The sequence below is a fragment of the Oreochromis aureus genome, linkage group 5 (assembly GCF_013358895.1).
Source record: "Oreochromis aureus strain Israel breed Guangdong linkage group 5, ZZ_aureus, whole genome shotgun sequence".
In the NCBI taxonomy this organism is placed as follows: Eukaryota; Metazoa; Chordata; class Actinopteri; order Cichliformes; family Cichlidae; genus Oreochromis; species Oreochromis aureus.
In genome coordinates, this window is record NC_052946.1 from 39,010,775 (window position 1) to 39,029,057 (window position 18,283).

Genomic DNA, 18,283 nt, shown 5'->3' on the forward strand with positions numbered 1-18,283 from the left:
GTCATTGACACAAAAAAGTGTGGATCTATTGAATCAGGGTGCCCGCAGAAGCAGCAGCATTATAGTGCACTGCTGTACAGTTGCTCGAAAAAAAGTGTGAACCATTAAGATCAGCCTGTTTCTGACTCTGATTTACTGTTTCACAATAAATCAAGTGGGCCCAACATAAAAAGTCAAGGGAGTAAAATTTTATTTCTATAGCAGTTTTTAAGACAAACACCACAAAGTGCTTCACAGCAAAATAACAGATCATTAAAAATGAGCTAATCAAATGTAAATCTAAAAAGATGAGTTTTTAGTTGTGTTTTGAAACGCCATCAAGTCCCCCGATCTCAAGCTCAGGCAGATTTCCAGATTCTGGTGGCCCCTGTTGTAAATGCACGCATAGGCAGCAGACACAGCTGCCAACAAGATCATTAACAGAGTAAATGCCAGCAGGTCAGCTGAGGATTGTAAATTTGTAAGATAACATTTATCAAAAAAACCCCCCTGATATTTCTGTTTATATAAAACATAATAATTCTACAGTATGATCACATATATGTTACTCAGGTGAAGCTGTGTGTTGGTTGGATGGAGGAGCATTTCTGTAACAGCTCATCTGGATGCAGTCATATAAGCAGAAATCAATATTCAGAGAGAGTCCTCTTTAATGGACCTCACCCACTGACCTGAAAACGGAAATGTAATACATAAAGTAAAGATGAGCTATTATGCTCATTTCCAGTTCCATGTTTTATTCTTGGACATGACTGGAACAGTTTAGCATGATTCACAGTTCACAATTATCCTTGTTTATCTCAGTCTGGGCCTTGGTGCAGCCTCTGAGCTCATCCTCTCTGAAACAAGCTCTTCAGCTCCTTTAGCCTCCATTTAAACCAGTCAGTCTCACACTGTGCAGTGAGGTGTGGACTACAGAGGAACAATGTTAAGGGGAGCTACAGTAAATAAACATGATTTTTGTTCGGACAAAATAATGGAGGGATTGCAAACGTTCTGACTGCTTTTCTTTAAAATTGAACCTTTTTAACGTTCATGACTGATAAAAATCAAGCTTGAATTTTTTTTTAGCTGAAACATGACAGCTAAAGTTTGAAAAGCTTTGCTTTAAACCAGTTGTTTTCTCATATGAGACTTTCCATCTATCCTCATCACTCTGTGTGTAAACTCATTGTTTACTTCATGTTTTGTCTTTCAGGGACGTCTGTGATTGTGAAAGAAGGTGATGATGCCATTTTACCCTGTTCCCTTGGCACCAATGAAAACATCGAGTCAATGCTGTTTGACTGGAAGAAAGAAGGGACAGACCATGTGTTTGTGTATAACCCTCGCATTAATCCCCCCTCAAATCCAGGTGATAAGTTCAAAGATCGAGTTTTACATTTTCCAGGAGAGCTGGAGCATGGCAATGCCTCCATAAAGATAATTACAACTCAGCTGGAGGACAACGGAACCTACTCCTGTTTTTTTCCAAAAAGAGAAAAAACATTCCACGTTGAGCTTACTGTTGGTGAGTGCTTTTAGAAATCAACTGATTATTATTTTTTATAATACTTTGCATTAATGTTCTTTGTTTTATTGCAGACTTTTGGATTATCATAAACACATTTTTACTTCAGGCCATTTAGGAAAAGTGATGGATGGAGGAAATTTTAGTCCAGTCTGAAAAATCCTAAATATCTTATTTTATTATTGGTTATATGGTGGATTGGCTAAACAGGGCAAATTATTACTATGTTCCAATCACAGGGTGATCTACAAACAACAGATTATAATTTATTTACGAAGATTCAGCAGAGAGAAATGACTTCTTGTTTGCTTCTGGGAAAACAGCAACTCAGTTCAGTTCATTTCTGCTCTGTTTGGGTAAAATCCCAGTATTACTGATGAGCAGAAATAAGTGAGTGTCACCTCTAAACTCTCAGCATGACTGAGTGAAGAGTTTTGGTACTGCACCATCCGATCTTATAACATCTCCCCCTCCTTAAAAGAAAACACAACAGGCAGAAGACATGATTTTGTGCAGTTTGCAGTAAATTGTGTGCCACAGATTTTCTAATTCACATTGACTCTTGGTGATCGTGGCTCAAAAGTTGGCAGTTCGTCTTGTAATCAGAAGGTTGCCGATTCGAGCCCCGGCTCGGACAGTCTCGGTCGTTGTGTCCTTGGGCAAGACACTTCACCTGCTGCCTACTGGTGGTGGTCAGAGGGCCCGGTGGCGCCAGTGTTCGGCAGCCTCGCCTCTGTCAGTGCGCCCCAGGGTGGCTATGGCTACAATGTAGCTGCCATCACTAGTGTGTGAATGTGTGTGTGAATGGGTGGATGACTGCATGTAGTGTAAAGCGCTTTGGGGTCCTTAGGGACTAAGTAAAGTGCTATACAAATACAGGCCATTTACCATTTGACACATTTGTGTGATTTGTTTAAATATTCTGTTCCCGAAAAGGAAAATCTTACAAATACATATGCTGTAAGGCCAGCCACAAAACCACATCTGTTCACAATTGTTTAGAGATTAATATAAGGTCGTTCCCACTGTCAGCACACGCCTCTTCCCTTTTGTTCTCTTTTTCTCTTCTCTTTTTCACATCAGTTCTTATAGCCACCTTTCCTTGAAAAAGAGGTTAAGAATAGCAGTGATGAGGTACTTTTGGAGCGTACCCTGAGACCTTCCTATGTGCATGCTGGTCCTGCACCCCTCGACTTATCAAAAATCTGAGGAGTCGTCACAAAATGAAAATAAAATCTCTGTGAATGCAACCATCAACACTGAATAAATATTAATTTCTCCTTATAGTTCAGACACACAGCTGTTCACAGTGTTACTCACAGTGTGATTATAACCCATCCACCAGCATAAACTAGCCTCCAGTTTAATGTATAAGTGTTTTTAAAAAGAAAAAGAAATCTGTGACTTTGTCTTCTTTTTTAGTTTGGGATTATAAAAATATGTCTAACATAGCAGATTAACACTTCTGAGTTTATTTTCATCAGTTTTATGTGACTGCTAAATTGATGAGACCACAGTCATGGTTAACATGTATGTATTTTTCTTTCCCTTTCAGAGCCTGTATTAAAAGACAGAACAGCTGAAAACATCAAAGGTGAGTCTTTATTTTGATGACGCAAATGAGTTGCAATGTATCCAGTATAAAATAACAGTGGCTCTGTTATCGATTAAAGCATTGTCTTAATACCCATAGATGTACAGATTAATAGCAACCCCAAATTGCATTAAAGGCTGCAGACACTCAAAAAGCATGTTATTCTAATTCAGGGGTTTGCAACCTGCGGCTCCGGAGCCGTATGCGGAGTGTATTTTATTTATGTTAGCTCTTTTTAACTTGTAGTTCTAAACTGGAAGATTACTGTGATATTGAAATATAAAAATAAAATTATATTCTATTATTTTTTCATCGCTCAAAATAAGCGTCACACTCGCGGAAGCCAATTATGGATCTTCGGACTCACATTATGTCAGCAGCTGTTCTCCACCGTGAACTATGTTAAAAACAAACACCGCTCACGCCTCACAGATGACAGCTTACAGTCCTGCGTAAAGATGAAAGTGACTTCGTACAGCCCCGATCTGCAGACGCTGTGCGCAGAGGTTCAGGAGCAGAAGTCCCATTGTAAACATATCACTGCAGACCCGACGATGTTTGCATGAACATGCTTTTCAGCATCTCTTTATTGACCACTTTTCACACACGGTTGCTGTACGCATACAGCCAGCTGTAGCTCTGCAGCTCACAGCCCGACACACACCAACACAACAGCATAGATAGCACAGACGTTAAGGCGGCGAGGCGTGATTGCGGGTGCCGCTCAGGTGCGTCCGCCTCCCCTGCAGCGGTGCTGCAGACCACGCCCCGCCAGACACACTAAAACCTGGTAAAATACATATTTAGGCAGAATTTTGCAAATATCTATTTTTCATCTTTTAGCAGCATAGTGGGTTTTTTTCAATTATTTTTTTAAAAGTCGGGTCAAAGCTCCAAAAGCCCAAAGGCGATATAAGGGTGGCGGCTCACAACAGTTTGTTTGCTACATGGATCATTTTAGTTCAGCTGGGTGTCTTTCCTTTTGTTATATTTCTTTAAGAGTTCAAAATGTGTAAATTATATAAGCACGTCATGGATTTCATAAGCAACACACCTTAGTTGTTCACACAAAGCATAAAGGTATAAAACAATATATACAGTGTTATCTTCATTTTTGATGTCAAAAAGTATTTGCGGCTCCCACTGTTTTCTTTTGCACGGAAACCGGGTCCAAATGGCTCTTTGGGTGTTAAAGGGTGCTGACCCCTGTTCTAATTCAGCAGTCTTTTAATAATGTCCTGTTGTACTGTAATTATATAGGTGGGTGCTAGATTATCATATATATTAGTAAACTAATCTTACACAAATTTATGTTTGGTTAATACATTTTATCAAATAAAAATGTTTTAGTCTGAATTGAACTCATTTGAACTCCTATGTTAAAGAATTTGTTTTAGCTATAGGTGAATTTATGTTATTATTTTGCTGAACATTTTTTAATTCTTTCTTGTTTTTGCTGCTTTTGTGATTTAACCTTTCCTGAAAATATCTCCAATTACTCACCCATCAAACAGAACCCAATCACAGAATTGCTGTATCAATTTGTAGAAACTGAAAGAGTGATAAGGAGTCAGACTTGTCTCCATTGCTACCTGTACATGTTTCTGTAGAATCTCTGTGACCACAACATTTGGTTTGATCCGGTTAATGGTTTCTCCTTGCAGTTCAAGGAAATTTGAAACCCTGGCAGTTCAATTCAATTCAATTCAATAAAACTTTATTGATCCTGAAGGTTGACCCCAAAGGAAATTGGGTTAAGGCTGCCGACCTTTGCCAGCGCCATCTTACCCTCCGACCATACATACATTACACAAAAACATCACATGGTGAAGACAGGACAGAGAGGTATAACAATGGAAAATGGACCACATGAGGAAAGATAAGGAGAAAAAATAACTCCCCCCAGACTGAGCTCCAACAGGGAGATCAGTTTGAGAACAGAAAAAAACACCTCTGCACATAGCACATGAAAAAAACTCTAATACACCAAAGTTCAGCTGAGACAGTGTCCTTCGCCCTGCCAGGCTAAGTAAACAGTCTTCCAGCCAACCCAGGTGGCCTTGCATAGAATGGGAAGAACAGTCTAAACACAGTCGTTATCAGGGTGTTTTTGTTCAGCTCCAGCCTTTGTTCAGCTCATTACCTGGCTTTTATTATAATGTCATTTTAGTGAAACACAGAGTTCAAAGCGATGATAAACTGTCAATAATAGTATACAGATACAGAAATGGTTACATAATGTAATGTCAGTGTGTTCATACAATTACACATAAAAAAAAGGTTTTCCTAGTACTATTTCTTCAGAGACATACTCAAAGTTTTCACAATCATTAATTAACAAGAACAAGTCTCATGTGTGTCTGGTTTCACTACCACACTGGGGCACATGTTAACCAAAACACAACACACCCGCACAATTTTATCAGGAAAGGTAACGTCTTCACCCTCACATGGAAGAAGAGAACGGATTGGCATGGTGGTGTGTAGCATTTTGAACTTGTTGCGCAAACTGCCAATTACTCGACATGGATTCAGATGTGCAATGGCTCGTGTATTTTCAATGTCCTTGGCATCTAGTTGACAGAAGCCCCTTGTAAATGCTGGGATCTTAACCTCCGCACACATCATTCCCACCGCATCTCTGATGTCAAAGCCTCTGTCAGCCAAAACTACATCCCTGGTAACAGCTTGTTAAGTATGCCACATTGCTCTGTGATGTGTTCATCTGATGCACGCCCCCACCCCTTAGAAATGAATGTAATTGCACCTTGTGGAGTAATCCCGATCAGGTATTTCATGGTGTGTGTACCCTTGTAGTCTTGATGCGTTTGAGCACGAGCCTTTAAATTAGATGGTCGTTTCTGTACGAATTTCAAAACAGTCAACAATGATGGCTACCCGATTTCCAAAAGTTTCCATAAATTGTGGAGGCATTGTTGCTTGCAAACAGTGCCTCTCTGGCCAGTGTACAAGTATTCCTAAGCGGGCATACAAAGCGTCAATTGTATCAGCAAAGACAGAAGAAAGAGTTTTGTGGGAGACATTGAATAGATAACTAAGATGCTGGACAGGAAGATCAAGTCTAAGTCGCATAAGTGTGAGTAAAAGCATTTGGAAATGCGACAGTTTCTTTGATGTTGGTAGGAAAGCTTTTACATTGTCTAGCACAGACATAAAAATAGCAAAACAAGTAAGACCAGTGTTTTCTGCATCTGCACCCGTTACCTCTGCTTCTACTTGTCCATCACAAATCTGGCCCTCAGCCAAAATAACAAGGTTGTTATGGTGTTGCTCTTCTGTGGTGTCCATCTCTGGCTGCTCTTCTGTGGTAACTTCTGCTGAGACTTCACCTTCACACTTTGCTGCTCCATTGTGAAAGCCTGTCCAATACAAAGAGTGCAAATACACAAGGGAATTTTTAAGTGGTTTATACATTAAGGCCGTATGAATACTCAAAAATGTATGTGTTGATTGACGGACACTATGATCAACTTTTAAAATAAGAGATTGTGGTGGGGGGTGCGGTTGTTGTTTACCTCCTACTAGTGCTTTCTTTTGTTGCCGTTGTGTTCGCCTCCTGTGACGGTCTGAATGTGATGTTCGGATTTCGGAGTGCCCCATGTGTAGCGTTGGTACCCAGTCTGGATTTGTTTGATCCATTTCATAGGCAGGCTTCCCTACAGTTGTGCGAAAGAATTAGCGAATCTTTACATAGCACATATGTCTGCAAAGTCACTCCATTCGATGTTTGATCGCATTTTCTATAACTTCCGAGACCACCAACGATAATATTATTCAGCTATAAAGTGTGATATGAACATATTTAGCACTTACCGGAATGAAAATGTCTGGAGCACACCAAGTGATATGGGGAGATGGAACAGAACTTGATATCAGCTCGTCTCACGGCTGCTATCCAGGCTCGCCGCCTTCGTTTGGTAACATCCGATACCTGAGCTCCTTGATGTTGCTTCCAGCTTGGGAAAGCATAAAAAGACAACCCAAGCTTATTCCCGTGCCGATCGTAAGATCGAACATTGCAGCCGACCACACAGCAAGTACGAACCATGGCTGTGCTTTCGCTCCTTCGTCGCTTGCGCTTAGACCCCGAACATGGCGGATCAGGCCAAAATCCTTTCCACACCCACCCCCGTGACATCACGCTCCAAAGCCCTATAGTAAATGGAACAATGCTACCATCTACTGGGCAAAACTTAATAAGCAGTATTTCTTAAACAGAATTACCCTGCAGCTCAACCAAATACATGTTTCAAAATACACATACCTGCAATAACATGGGACATGAATAACCATGGGTTTCCAGCAACAGGATTCTGCCCAAACTATCAAGAGAAGTTTCAAATTATTAGACACGACAGTCTCTTCTAGCTGTTAGCCGCTAGCTCAGCGTGTCCATTTTTCCTACCACCTAACCCATTAATTGCAAAACAAGATCATAAAACTGAAATCTACTCAGATGCTACTGTATGGGCAGTTCATGCTGTTAATGCACTGTCATGTTAACCTCAATGAGGATCTTCAAATATGTTTAAACTGTTCAGTCAGGGCGGACTGAGGAAGAACTTACCACAGCAAAAGCTTCATTGCTACTGTTAGGGTTCAATGTTGAGAGAGGGATCTAAAAATAACACAGATCCAGCCTGGTGAAATTAGACGGCATTTTAATGGATTACACGTGTGAGTTCAACAACCCAATCAGTATTGAACTGCTTTACCATATTCAGACAACGGTTTTATAGGGTTAAGATAGTACAGCCCCCTTTTCTGTTGCTAGGCAGATTTAAACAAAGCATACGTCACTCTAAAACCACAATGACTCTTAACATAGTCTAAAACAGAACATCTTCTTCGGGTCAACGCCAGGTGCTTCCTGTCAGCCCGCCTTCGCTGTCGCTTATCTTCTGGGACATCTGGTCCACCTTCTGCACAAAATGTCACTCATGCACAACTTTGCAGTCATAAACTCTTACCTAAATGAGTCTATCTGTGTGTGTGTGTACACGTGCGGGGGCGCGTGCATGCTGTGTACTGCGTACATGTCGTGACCTCTCTATTTGTGTCTGTATGTGTGTATATGTCTCGTCTGTCTGTGCGTGCACAGAATGTGCATCTGCTCTCTGAACCTTAGTTGACCTCAACTTAAGCGACCCCAAGAACTTTCCCCTATCAGTGATCCCTCTAACTAAGTGTGTGTGTTAATCAACGAATAACACCCTGCTCTTAACTTGCAGTTAAACTCTGGTTTCAGTTTCACTTCTGCAAAAGCATGCCTTGCAGACGCATTTCCTGTCAGCCTGCAGTCAGCTTCTCACCCACTGAAGACTTCAGTATAAGAATATAAAACATTCAAAAACCTTTAAATTATAGATTCCACTCAACAGTTTAAAGTAGTTCTTGCTGGACTTGTAATAAAGACTGATATAATACCAATATGTTTGAACATCTGAATGCATCTGGGAAAGCAACACCACTGTTAACATGAAACGGTAATGATGATTATCAAAATAGCAGCAAATAATATCTTTCTCTTCCTGACACTACTAACGGATAAGCTTAGGGAAAACCAGTTTACCAGTATCAGACTTCCGCTGCGGATTGAAATCAATACACTAATAGTAATTGTTGTCGATACAGAATCCTTTTATATAAAAGTGTCAAGACATTGGGTGGTACCAAGCCCAATACCGTCAACAGACTAGAGAAGATGCCATCTACACCTCCTTAACATCACATATAAGAGCACACAAAATAATACCCCAAAATCACATCCTGGACCACAAAAAAAAAAGGTCAAGAGATACATGAAACCAAGTTAATTCCCTTAAATCTAAAACATACTAGTCAGAAACGCAAAAACTGACCCTGATACAGAAGAAGTTTCCTCAACTTTCTGCACCGCCATCTCACAAATCAGTCTCTTGGGAGGCCTAACACACCTCCCATACCTAGTGGCAGCTAGCCCATCCAAGCCCGCCTGAATACCCTGAGGCTGCGTGCAAATAGCAACATCTAGGTTAACATCAGCTATGGGAGCCACAGGAGCCGCGGCAACAGGTTCAGAGCTTCGATGGAGAGCAGCATCACTGATCACGGGAGCAGGCAAGGGGGACTCACTAATGGAGTTTTCAAACACTTCAGCGTTAACTTCAGGGGGTGGGTCCTCCGCTGTGACAGAACCACTGCTGGGGTCCACATCGCAGAGAGAATGGCGTCTCACGTTGAGGGAACCTTCTGCTGCCACCGGCTCATCACCAGCAAAACCCTGTATCTCCGGCGTTTTCAGTAGCCAGTCCAGTGTCCTGTCATAATGATCCATCTGTGTTGACTTCACAGACCCTTGGTCATCTCCATTATTCGGATTCCCTCTTCCCAAGTTAACAAGGGGGGCCGGGCTCCCCTCCACACCTAAGCCCAGGAAGTTAACAGGGAGAAGGTTTCTGTGTACAACTTTTTCCTTGCCTGTATGGCTCTCTCTTATCCTGTACACATTGATCCCAGACCTAACTGACACAACATCATAAGGCATGGGATCCCACTTGTCGGCTAACTTTCTTTTCCCCCTTTCACCACGATTGGCCAACAGCACTCTATCACCTACAGCCAGAGGTGAGCCTTTGACTTTACGGTTGTAGAGTCTGGCATGGCGTGCTTGCTCATGAAAAGCATGGTTCTGGGCAATCTGTGAGGCATCAAACAGGTCTTTCTGCAACCGTGAGACCAACTCATGGTGGCTGATCACATCATCATTCTGCAGCACATGTTGGAACATTATGTCAATAGGAAGGCGCGGAACTCGCCCAAACATGACATAAAAGGGGGCCAAACCAGTCGTCTCATGCACTGTGCAATTGTAGCAGAACGTGAGAGTGCGTAACATCTGAAGCCACCTAGCCTTGGCTGTTGGAGGGAGAGTCCTCAGCATATTCCCAAGTGTCCTGTTGAACCATTCAGTGACCCCATTGCCCATAGGATGGTATGGCGTAGTATGCGATTTTTGCACACCTGCCATCTCTAAGAGGTCCTTCAACAGTCTGCTTTCAAAATTTGACCCCTGATCCGAATGAATCCTCTTAGGAAAGCCATAAACACAAAAGAAATCATCCCACAACCTGCGCGCTACATGTTTTGCAAACTGATTTCGACAGGGGAAAGCATGTGCCAATTTGGAGAAATGGTCAGTTATGACCAGAACATCCACCTTCTTATTATCGCTGAGCTCAGCGGTCCAAAAGTCTATGCACACTAGTTCCATTGGCTCTGACGTCTGGATGCTTTCCAGTGGTGCACAAGCATGAGGTTCAGGTGTCTTTCCAACCACACATCTCTCACACTGTCGAACATGGTTGGTTACGTCTTTCTCCATCCCGACCCAGAAAAACCTCTCACGGACAAGGGAAAGTGTTCGTGCCTGGCCCTGATGGCCTGCATTATCATGAAGGCTGAGGAGGACTTGAACCTTCAGGCTATCAGGAACAACAAACTGGAAAATCTTCTTGCTCAAGCGGTGATGCTTTATCACCCTGTACAGGATGCCGTTCTGTACTTTAAGCTTCTTCCACTGCCTGAGAAGGCCAACAACGCCACCATTTTCTGAAGCTGCTTCTCACCTAGTAGCCTTCCTCTTTCTTCGCACATAGAAAAGGACCCTGTTTATCGCCTGATCTTGTTGTTGAAGACCTGAGAGCTGGCTTTGTGGGAGAGGAACGACAGGGTCCTCCTCAGGAAGCTGTGATAAAGGTGGGTTGACATTGGTCAAACCATGGTCATACTGCGCACTCAGCACAGCTGACACCTCATCAGCATCGATCGAACCCCTCTGGCTCTGATGGTCACACTCAGAAACAGAGTCTGGTGAGTCTGGCTCTGTGTCCTGAACAATGTGGCAATTGTTAGTCAGCCGAAAAGCATCCTGCACAGTACCTCTCACAACCCCATTGACCTCATCTAGTAGAGCAACATAAGGCTCTTTCAGCAAGCGGTGACCAATACATGACTCGACAAATGGTTCACGGCTCAAAGCGTCAGCCACTGTATTTTTAACCCCTGGCACATACTTCAGATCAAAATCATACGCCGCAAGCCGCCACCCATCTCTGCTCGCAAGCATCTAAAGCGTGGCTTTGTCAAGATGTAGGACAGGGGATTATTGTCCGTCCAAGCCGTGAAGTGCCTTCCTTTTAGCCAGTGGCTGAACTTGTCACACACGGCCCATTTAAGCGCCAAGAACTCTAGTCTGTGTGCTGGGTAGTTCATCTGAGACCGTGATAATGTCTTGCTGGCAAAGGCAACAGGTCGAGCCACTGTCTCGCCGGGAGAAACTTGTGAGAGTACTGCTCCGATGCCATCAAAGGAGGCATCAACTGCCAGGATGAAAGGCTCATTAAAGTTGGGATGAGCCAGGGTGACAACATTAGCCAGTTCCATCTTGAGCGTTTGGAATGATGTACGACACGCTGATGTCCAGTCACTTTGTTTCAGAGATGGCTTGGCAGAGAGTTGCTTCTTGGGCATCCTTCCTTTCCTCCACGAGGTTGCCTGTCGTCCCGAAAGTAACCTGAACAGGGCTTGGCCCGCAGGAGAACAATCAGGAATGAAATGTTGGTAATAAAGGATCATTCCTAAGAAGGACCGGATCTTCTTCTGGGAGGAGTCACACCATCGCTCTCCATAAGCTGTTCCTCCCTAATGTTGGTAATAGTGTTAACCATGTCTGGATCAGTTCTCACACCATCCGCACAAATGACATGTCCAAGGAATTTAACTGACCTCTTAAGAAGATGGCATTTCTTAGGGGCCAGCTTAAGGTTGTGACTCCTCAACCGAGAGAAGACCATCTCAAGACGTTGAAGGGCGGTCACCTCGTCAGGCGCAAACACCATCAAGTCTTCCAAGTAACAAAGCAAGTTGCTGAAATTCTCGTCACCAAAGATCGACATCATCATTCGCATGAAGGTCGCCGGACTGTTCGACAGGCCCTGAGGCATCCGGTTGTACTCATGGAGACCAAAGGGTGAGGAGAATGCTGTGTATTTCTTGTGAGGCTCGTAGAGAGGCACATTGTAAAATCCAGAGGTCAAATCCATTGTTGAAAAGAAAACATTTCCACTGAGAGCAGCCAGGGCGTCGGCTTGGTGTGGTAGCGGGTGTGCGTCTTTAGCAGTCTTTGCATTGAGCCATCTGAAATCAGTGCAAATCGCGAGGCTGCCATCCTTCTTCCACACCAAGACCAGCGGCGATGCATACTCACTGTTTGACTTCGGATTATGTCCCTTTCTTCCATCTCATTTAGAGCAGTTCTCAACTTCTCATACTGACTCGTGGCACTCTGCGATAAGGCAAAGCGAAAAGGCCTCTCATCCACAAGGTGTATTTTGTGGACAAAATCAGTAGCTTCTCCACAGTCCATTTTATCCTTAGAAAAGATAGACTCATACTTTTCCACAAGCTGCAGAAGCTGATCTTTCCATCTGTCAGACACCTCACAACTGTCTAAGTCCAAGTCTTGCAGTCCTAGTCTTTGCAAAAGTTCCTTCCTTTGTTCAACAGACCTTATGGGCACAGAACCCTGTTCCAAGGAGTGGCTGTTAGCCATGATGTTTTCAGGAGGCGACAGCTCTTCAACCCATGATACAAGGGTAGACATCAGCGATTTTACAGTTCTTCCTCAGAGTCACGCTTGTTGCTGGGGTTAATCAGCTTGAGGGGAACCCATTTGTCACCCCACAGTGAAGAGATGGAGCGGCCAACCAGGATGTCTCTGGGTCTACATCCTGACTGTGTAGGCTCAACAATAACAGTGCAGCCTGCTGATAGAGGTGAAGAGGGAGGTAATTTACCCCACACAAGGTGTTCCTGAAGAGGTTCCAGCATAACACGCTGTCTCAACTTCACTGTGCCAATCTTATCAGGCACCGCCCCCCCTCAATGCTCAACATTGGAAAGCATGGATAAAAACTGGCTACAGTCATCATTGGTGACATCACCTGAAATAGACAGAAGCCTCCAATACTCATCTGTATTCTTCATCAAATGAATCAACGACTTAATAGCGTTACTGCCAATAATCATGTCATCACTTTGGCCTGGAATAACCAGCGTGGGGATGAGCAGCTTGAAACCATAAATAGTCACTTCCAAATCACAAACTGCTTTTGGTTGGATCTGGTGACCCCCAGCACCAACAACAACAATGTCATTCGCTGGTTCGATCTTAAGATCAGGGCAGGACTGTAAAAGCCGCGTAGCAGCAGCCTCACTAATAGAGCACGACATAGAGCCACTGTCGATCATGGCTCTCAGTGAAACTCCACCCACAGATCCCACAGTTGTGTAAAACAAACTGTCAGATTTCTTAATTCATCGGATGATGTCGCAGCTGGGAGAGTCACTCAGATGATCCACACCGTCCTCCCTCAAATGTGGATCAACTAGTTTTCCGACTGTTGAGGGACAGAAGACGACGAGGATCTAGGACAAGCACACCTGGCGTGGTCAGGTGAGTGGCACAGAAAACAGAGTTTGTGATCTCGGCAGTGCATGAAAGCTGTATGAGACATATGACAGACGGAGCAGGGTTTATCATGTAGGCCCTCAATCCTGGAACGTCTGGAATAAGGCCGTGTGGTCAAACCAGGGTGAAAGGATCCTTGCAGAAGAACCTTCTCAAGCATGCCTATGAGCCGCTCCAAAGTAGCTGAATCTGTCGACTGTGGCTGAATGTGTTTCTCTGTTGGCTGGGCAGGCAATGCTGCTGATATCTGCTGTGCATTCACTGCAACTCTCCCAGTTGTCATGCTGCTTGAATTCAACGTTCCTCCAGAGTGGGACTCACATAGGATTTCCTGGACCTCGTGGGCCGTCCATTTATCAATTGTCTTTGATCTAAAGATCACGGCAAGCTCAGGAGAGGGACAGTTTTTGATGAACATTCGGGTGACCTCAGTGCTGGGGCTACCCAATGCCTGCCCTCGTTCCTTCAGACGCTCAACAGCAAGATCAACAGCACGGTGCAGCCTAAGCCAGTAATCAAATGCACTTTCACCTTTCTCTGGGAGAGTGGTGTAGAAGTCTGCCAGTGGAAGAGGTGAGCACTGAGCAGAGTCAAAGTGTCTCCTCAGGATTCCATAAATAGCCTCAGGATCACGTGTGACATCTACGACACTGTTTCTAATGCCAACCTGGACCACATCCTTAGCCTTGCCTCTCAAATGAACAAGGATCTCTTCAGCTTGTTCTTCAGATCTCAGGCTCCCCAGCTTTATAAAGGCTTTCATCAGATCTTCCCACTCTCTCACAGAAATGAGATCAGAACCATCCCCTCTGAAGCATGGTGGGTCCTTAAGCTTCCTGTGGGACACAAACTGCACAGGCGCAGCATCAACAGCAGGTGTAGACGACACAGCATGGAAAGATGTGGCATTAGGTGCAGGTAAAGGGGTACTAGCAGATGGGCTGAGCTGGGTTAAGATACTCTGTGCCACCCTCTGACCAACCAGCTGGATCACATCCCCCATCTGACTCACAATCTCCGTGGCAACATAAGAACCCCCTACCCCTACCAACAGCATTAGGAGTACTCGATCCCTCCTCTGTGATGTCATCACAGCGACTAGAATACAACAAAAATGCTATATTCGTACCTTAAAAAAAATGTGTCAGAAAGAACAACAATAAATCACAAATGTGCAGCGCTGAAACTGGCCCCACGTCGCTGAGAGGAGTCCACCGTCCAACCAGTTGATTGAGGGCTCACGGCACCAATGTAACCCCCCTCAGTCTCTATGTCCGGTGCTGTATGAGTAAAACTCTCTGGACTCGAGATGGGTAGAGCTCAGGCGTGGTTTATTCCCCTTTTGTGGGTCTCTGCAATAACATGGGACATGAATAACCATGGGTTTCCAGCAACAGGATTCCGCCCAAACACAGCAAAAGCTTCATTGCTACTAACGGATAAGCTAATGATCGTATAGTGGAACTCTTAGTTTTCTTAAAATAAATAAAAAACAAATATTGATTGAAAAATAAAATGGCAACAAAACTTGTTATGGAAAATAAAATAAAAATATTACTGCATTGTGGTTTAGGTAAAAAAAGAGAAATTAATTCACTTAAGTGCACATTCATGTGAAAATAAATAAACTTCCAGACCAAAGCCAAAATTTCCTTTCATGTACAATAGTAAATGGAACAATGCTGCCATCTACTGGGCAAAACTTAATAAGCAGTATTTCTTAAACAGAATTAGCCTGCAGCTCAACCAAATACATGTTTCAAAATACACATACCTGCAATAACATGGGACATGAATAACCATGGGTTTCCAGCAACAGGATTCTGCCCAAACTATCAAGAGAAGTTTCAAATTATTAGACACGACAGTCTCCTCTAGCTGTTAGCCGCTAGCTCAGCGTGTCCATTTTTCCTACCACCTAACCCATTAATTGCAAAACAAGATCATAAAACTGAAATCTACTCAGATGCTACTGTATGGGCAGTTCATGCTGTTAATGCATTGTCATGTTAACCTCAATGAGGATCTTCAAATATGTTTAAACTGTTCAGTCAGGGCGGACTGAGGAAGAACTTACCACAGCAAAAGCTTCATTGCTACTAATCGATAAGCTTAGGGAAAACCAGTTTACAAGTAGCAGACTTCCGCTGCGGATTTTCAAAATAAAGGTTTCAACATCAAAGCTATCAAAATAAACCCATGGTTGCGATCCCAAGTTTAACAGGAATTTAACAACAACAAAACCATTCATTCTTTTACATCGTTACACCAGCAAGGAATTTGTATTTGCACTGTTAAATTTTTATATAGCTTTAATGCACATAAAAAACAGCTGCTTGTCTAAATGAAAATAAATTGATGGGGTTTTTTTGCACTAATAAAGTTGTAAAATATTTTGTCTCGCATCACTTATATTGTCAGGTTGTCGTGGTAAGTATTTTTGGCCATATTTTCCCCTTCCCTAGTTCTTAGCACTCTCTCCAAAACTTTCTCTGGGTTTCCTGGACACAAGCAAAACAATAAATGAGTTTCCTCCACAAAGTTAGAAGACAGAATATCCTCTTGCAAGTGCCAGGATTCCACTGACTGTTGTCATTCAACAATCCAGTGTCGACTGAATGTCAGCCACTCTTCTAAATAGTGACTCTTGACGAGATCATCAGCGGCAGGTGTGTGATTGTCAGCAGGTGTGTGTGTGCAGTCCAAGAGCGGGAACTCTCATTAAAGTCCTGATGCTGCACAAAGACAAGAACACCAAAACATACACAACACACACATTGATAGAAAGAGAGATTGAGGTAGTGAGAAACAGAAATGGCAGGTCAGGCCAGCGAGGACAGAGGGACCATGACTGTAACCCTCTTTAACGGGAGCCTCCCAGTGACCTACCGAACTTGTCAGGGTGCCTACGGTGATATTCTCGCAACATCTCCATATCGAGAATGGCAGACTGATGTACCCAAGTACACTCTTCCAGACCAAACCTATTCCAGTACACCAAATACTGGAAGCGCCCTCAATGGTGCCTGGGCACTATAATAAGAGTTAATAAGAGTTAACTGATGAAACACACACATCCACACATGTGCAATAACACTAATGTGCAATAATCTTTTCTGGCATCGTTGTATTTTTACTCAGTTGTATATAGCATTTGTATTCTATTTTTATCTTACTGTATATTTTATTCTATTTTATTCTACTGTATATAGTATTTTATTTTATTCTATTCTGTACAGTTGTGTACTGTATTTATTCTTATTTTATTTTATTCTAATTTTTGCTTCATAACTTTTGCACTGTCCACTTCCTGCTGTGACAAAACAAATTTCCCACGTGTGGGACTAATAAAGGTTATCTTATCTTATCTTATCTTATCTTATCTTATCTTATCTTATGGAGTAAGCCGGTTTACCATCAATTACCCAGGCGGGTGGTGGGGCCCAGAAGGAGGGCACAATGGACTGGTCTGGGCCAGTTTGAGCTGGGAGACATGGAAAGACCTGTGAATTTTCATATTATGTGGAAAGTACAGATGAACAAATACTGGATTAGTCATGGACTGTATTTCAAAGGGCTCAGTGGAGCTAGGTATTTTTTCTCAACAAAGAAAAATCTTGCCCTGAGAGGGGATGTGGAGGGATGGATTGTCCTGGCATCCAGGGAGTGGGCTAGTTACTTCCCTTTCACGCTTCGACAAGCTATACAGACTGCTTGTGGGTAATGGAGCCCCAGGGAGCAAGTTGATGTCACAGTCATAAGGACAGTGTGGTGGAAGGGAGAGGGCTAGATCCTTGTTGAATATTTCACCTAGGCTATGATATGCTGTGTGGTCAGAATGCTATGCTTAGTCTATAGCAGTCTTTCTCAAACTGTGGTACGCATACCACTAGTGGTACTTGGGCTCTCTCTGGTGGTACGCGGGAAATCTCCAATTTCTTTTATGATAATTTATGCAAAGACAACACGAGAGGCTCTTCTCGGAGCCGGAGTCGACCAGAAAACATCTCCCCGAGCGTCAGTCCTCTATGAAGAGCAGCCTTTCCTTATCGCCAGCGGTCGCGGCCACTACAGAGCACTGGCGGGCTCATTTCCCTGGTCCTTAAAACTTAAAGGCTCTATGCTGCTGTCACACTGATACTAAAAACACAGCCCTTTTCTGCCGCCATGCCACGATCCCAGCCACCATCAATGAGTGGGAGGCCCCCGGGAGAATTGGTGGGGGCGCGGGAGATGCCATCGGTTAATCGGGAACTATCACCTGGGTTCCGAAGCTCCTGGTAGCCAGGAGAATGCGATCCGCTTCTTCTGCGAGTCGGCGGTAATCCTTCGCCACCAGCAGCGGGGAGTTGGCGAGGCCAGCTCGCACTGGCACCTGTGCTAGCTGGCACCGGTGCACCACCTGAATATGTGAGTGAAGAGGAATCTGCCATCATCCGTTCCTAGCAAGGACAGCGTGCTCTCCATGAGCTCGAGAGCGGTACCATCACCCAGGCCAGAGAGAGAGAGGAGTTTCTCGGCCCACTCTGCGTCAGAGAGGGAGTAGCACCGCAGCAGTAGCGCCTTGAGAGCGGTGTATTTCCCTTGGATGGGGAGATTCCAGAGGAGGGTCATCCCATGGCGGGTGGACAGCGGATCCAGCGGGGCC

General features: G+C 43.8%; 1 protein-coding gene across 1 annotated transcript in view; it reads left to right on the forward strand.

Annotated features, from left to right (window-relative positions):
• The window catches only part of LOC116314354 (V-set domain-containing T-cell activation inhibitor 1-like), a 69,918-nt gene that overhangs the window by 26,107 nt on the left and 25,528 nt on the right, over positions 1-18,283 (forward strand). The window contains exons 3-4 of the mRNA XM_039612584.1: positions 1,199-1,510; positions 3,066-3,104. Of these exons, the coding sequence (XP_039468518.1) occupies positions 1,199-1,510; positions 3,066-3,104 (351 nt within the window). The remainder of the gene's footprint in view (positions 1-1,198; positions 1,511-3,065; positions 3,105-18,283) is intronic.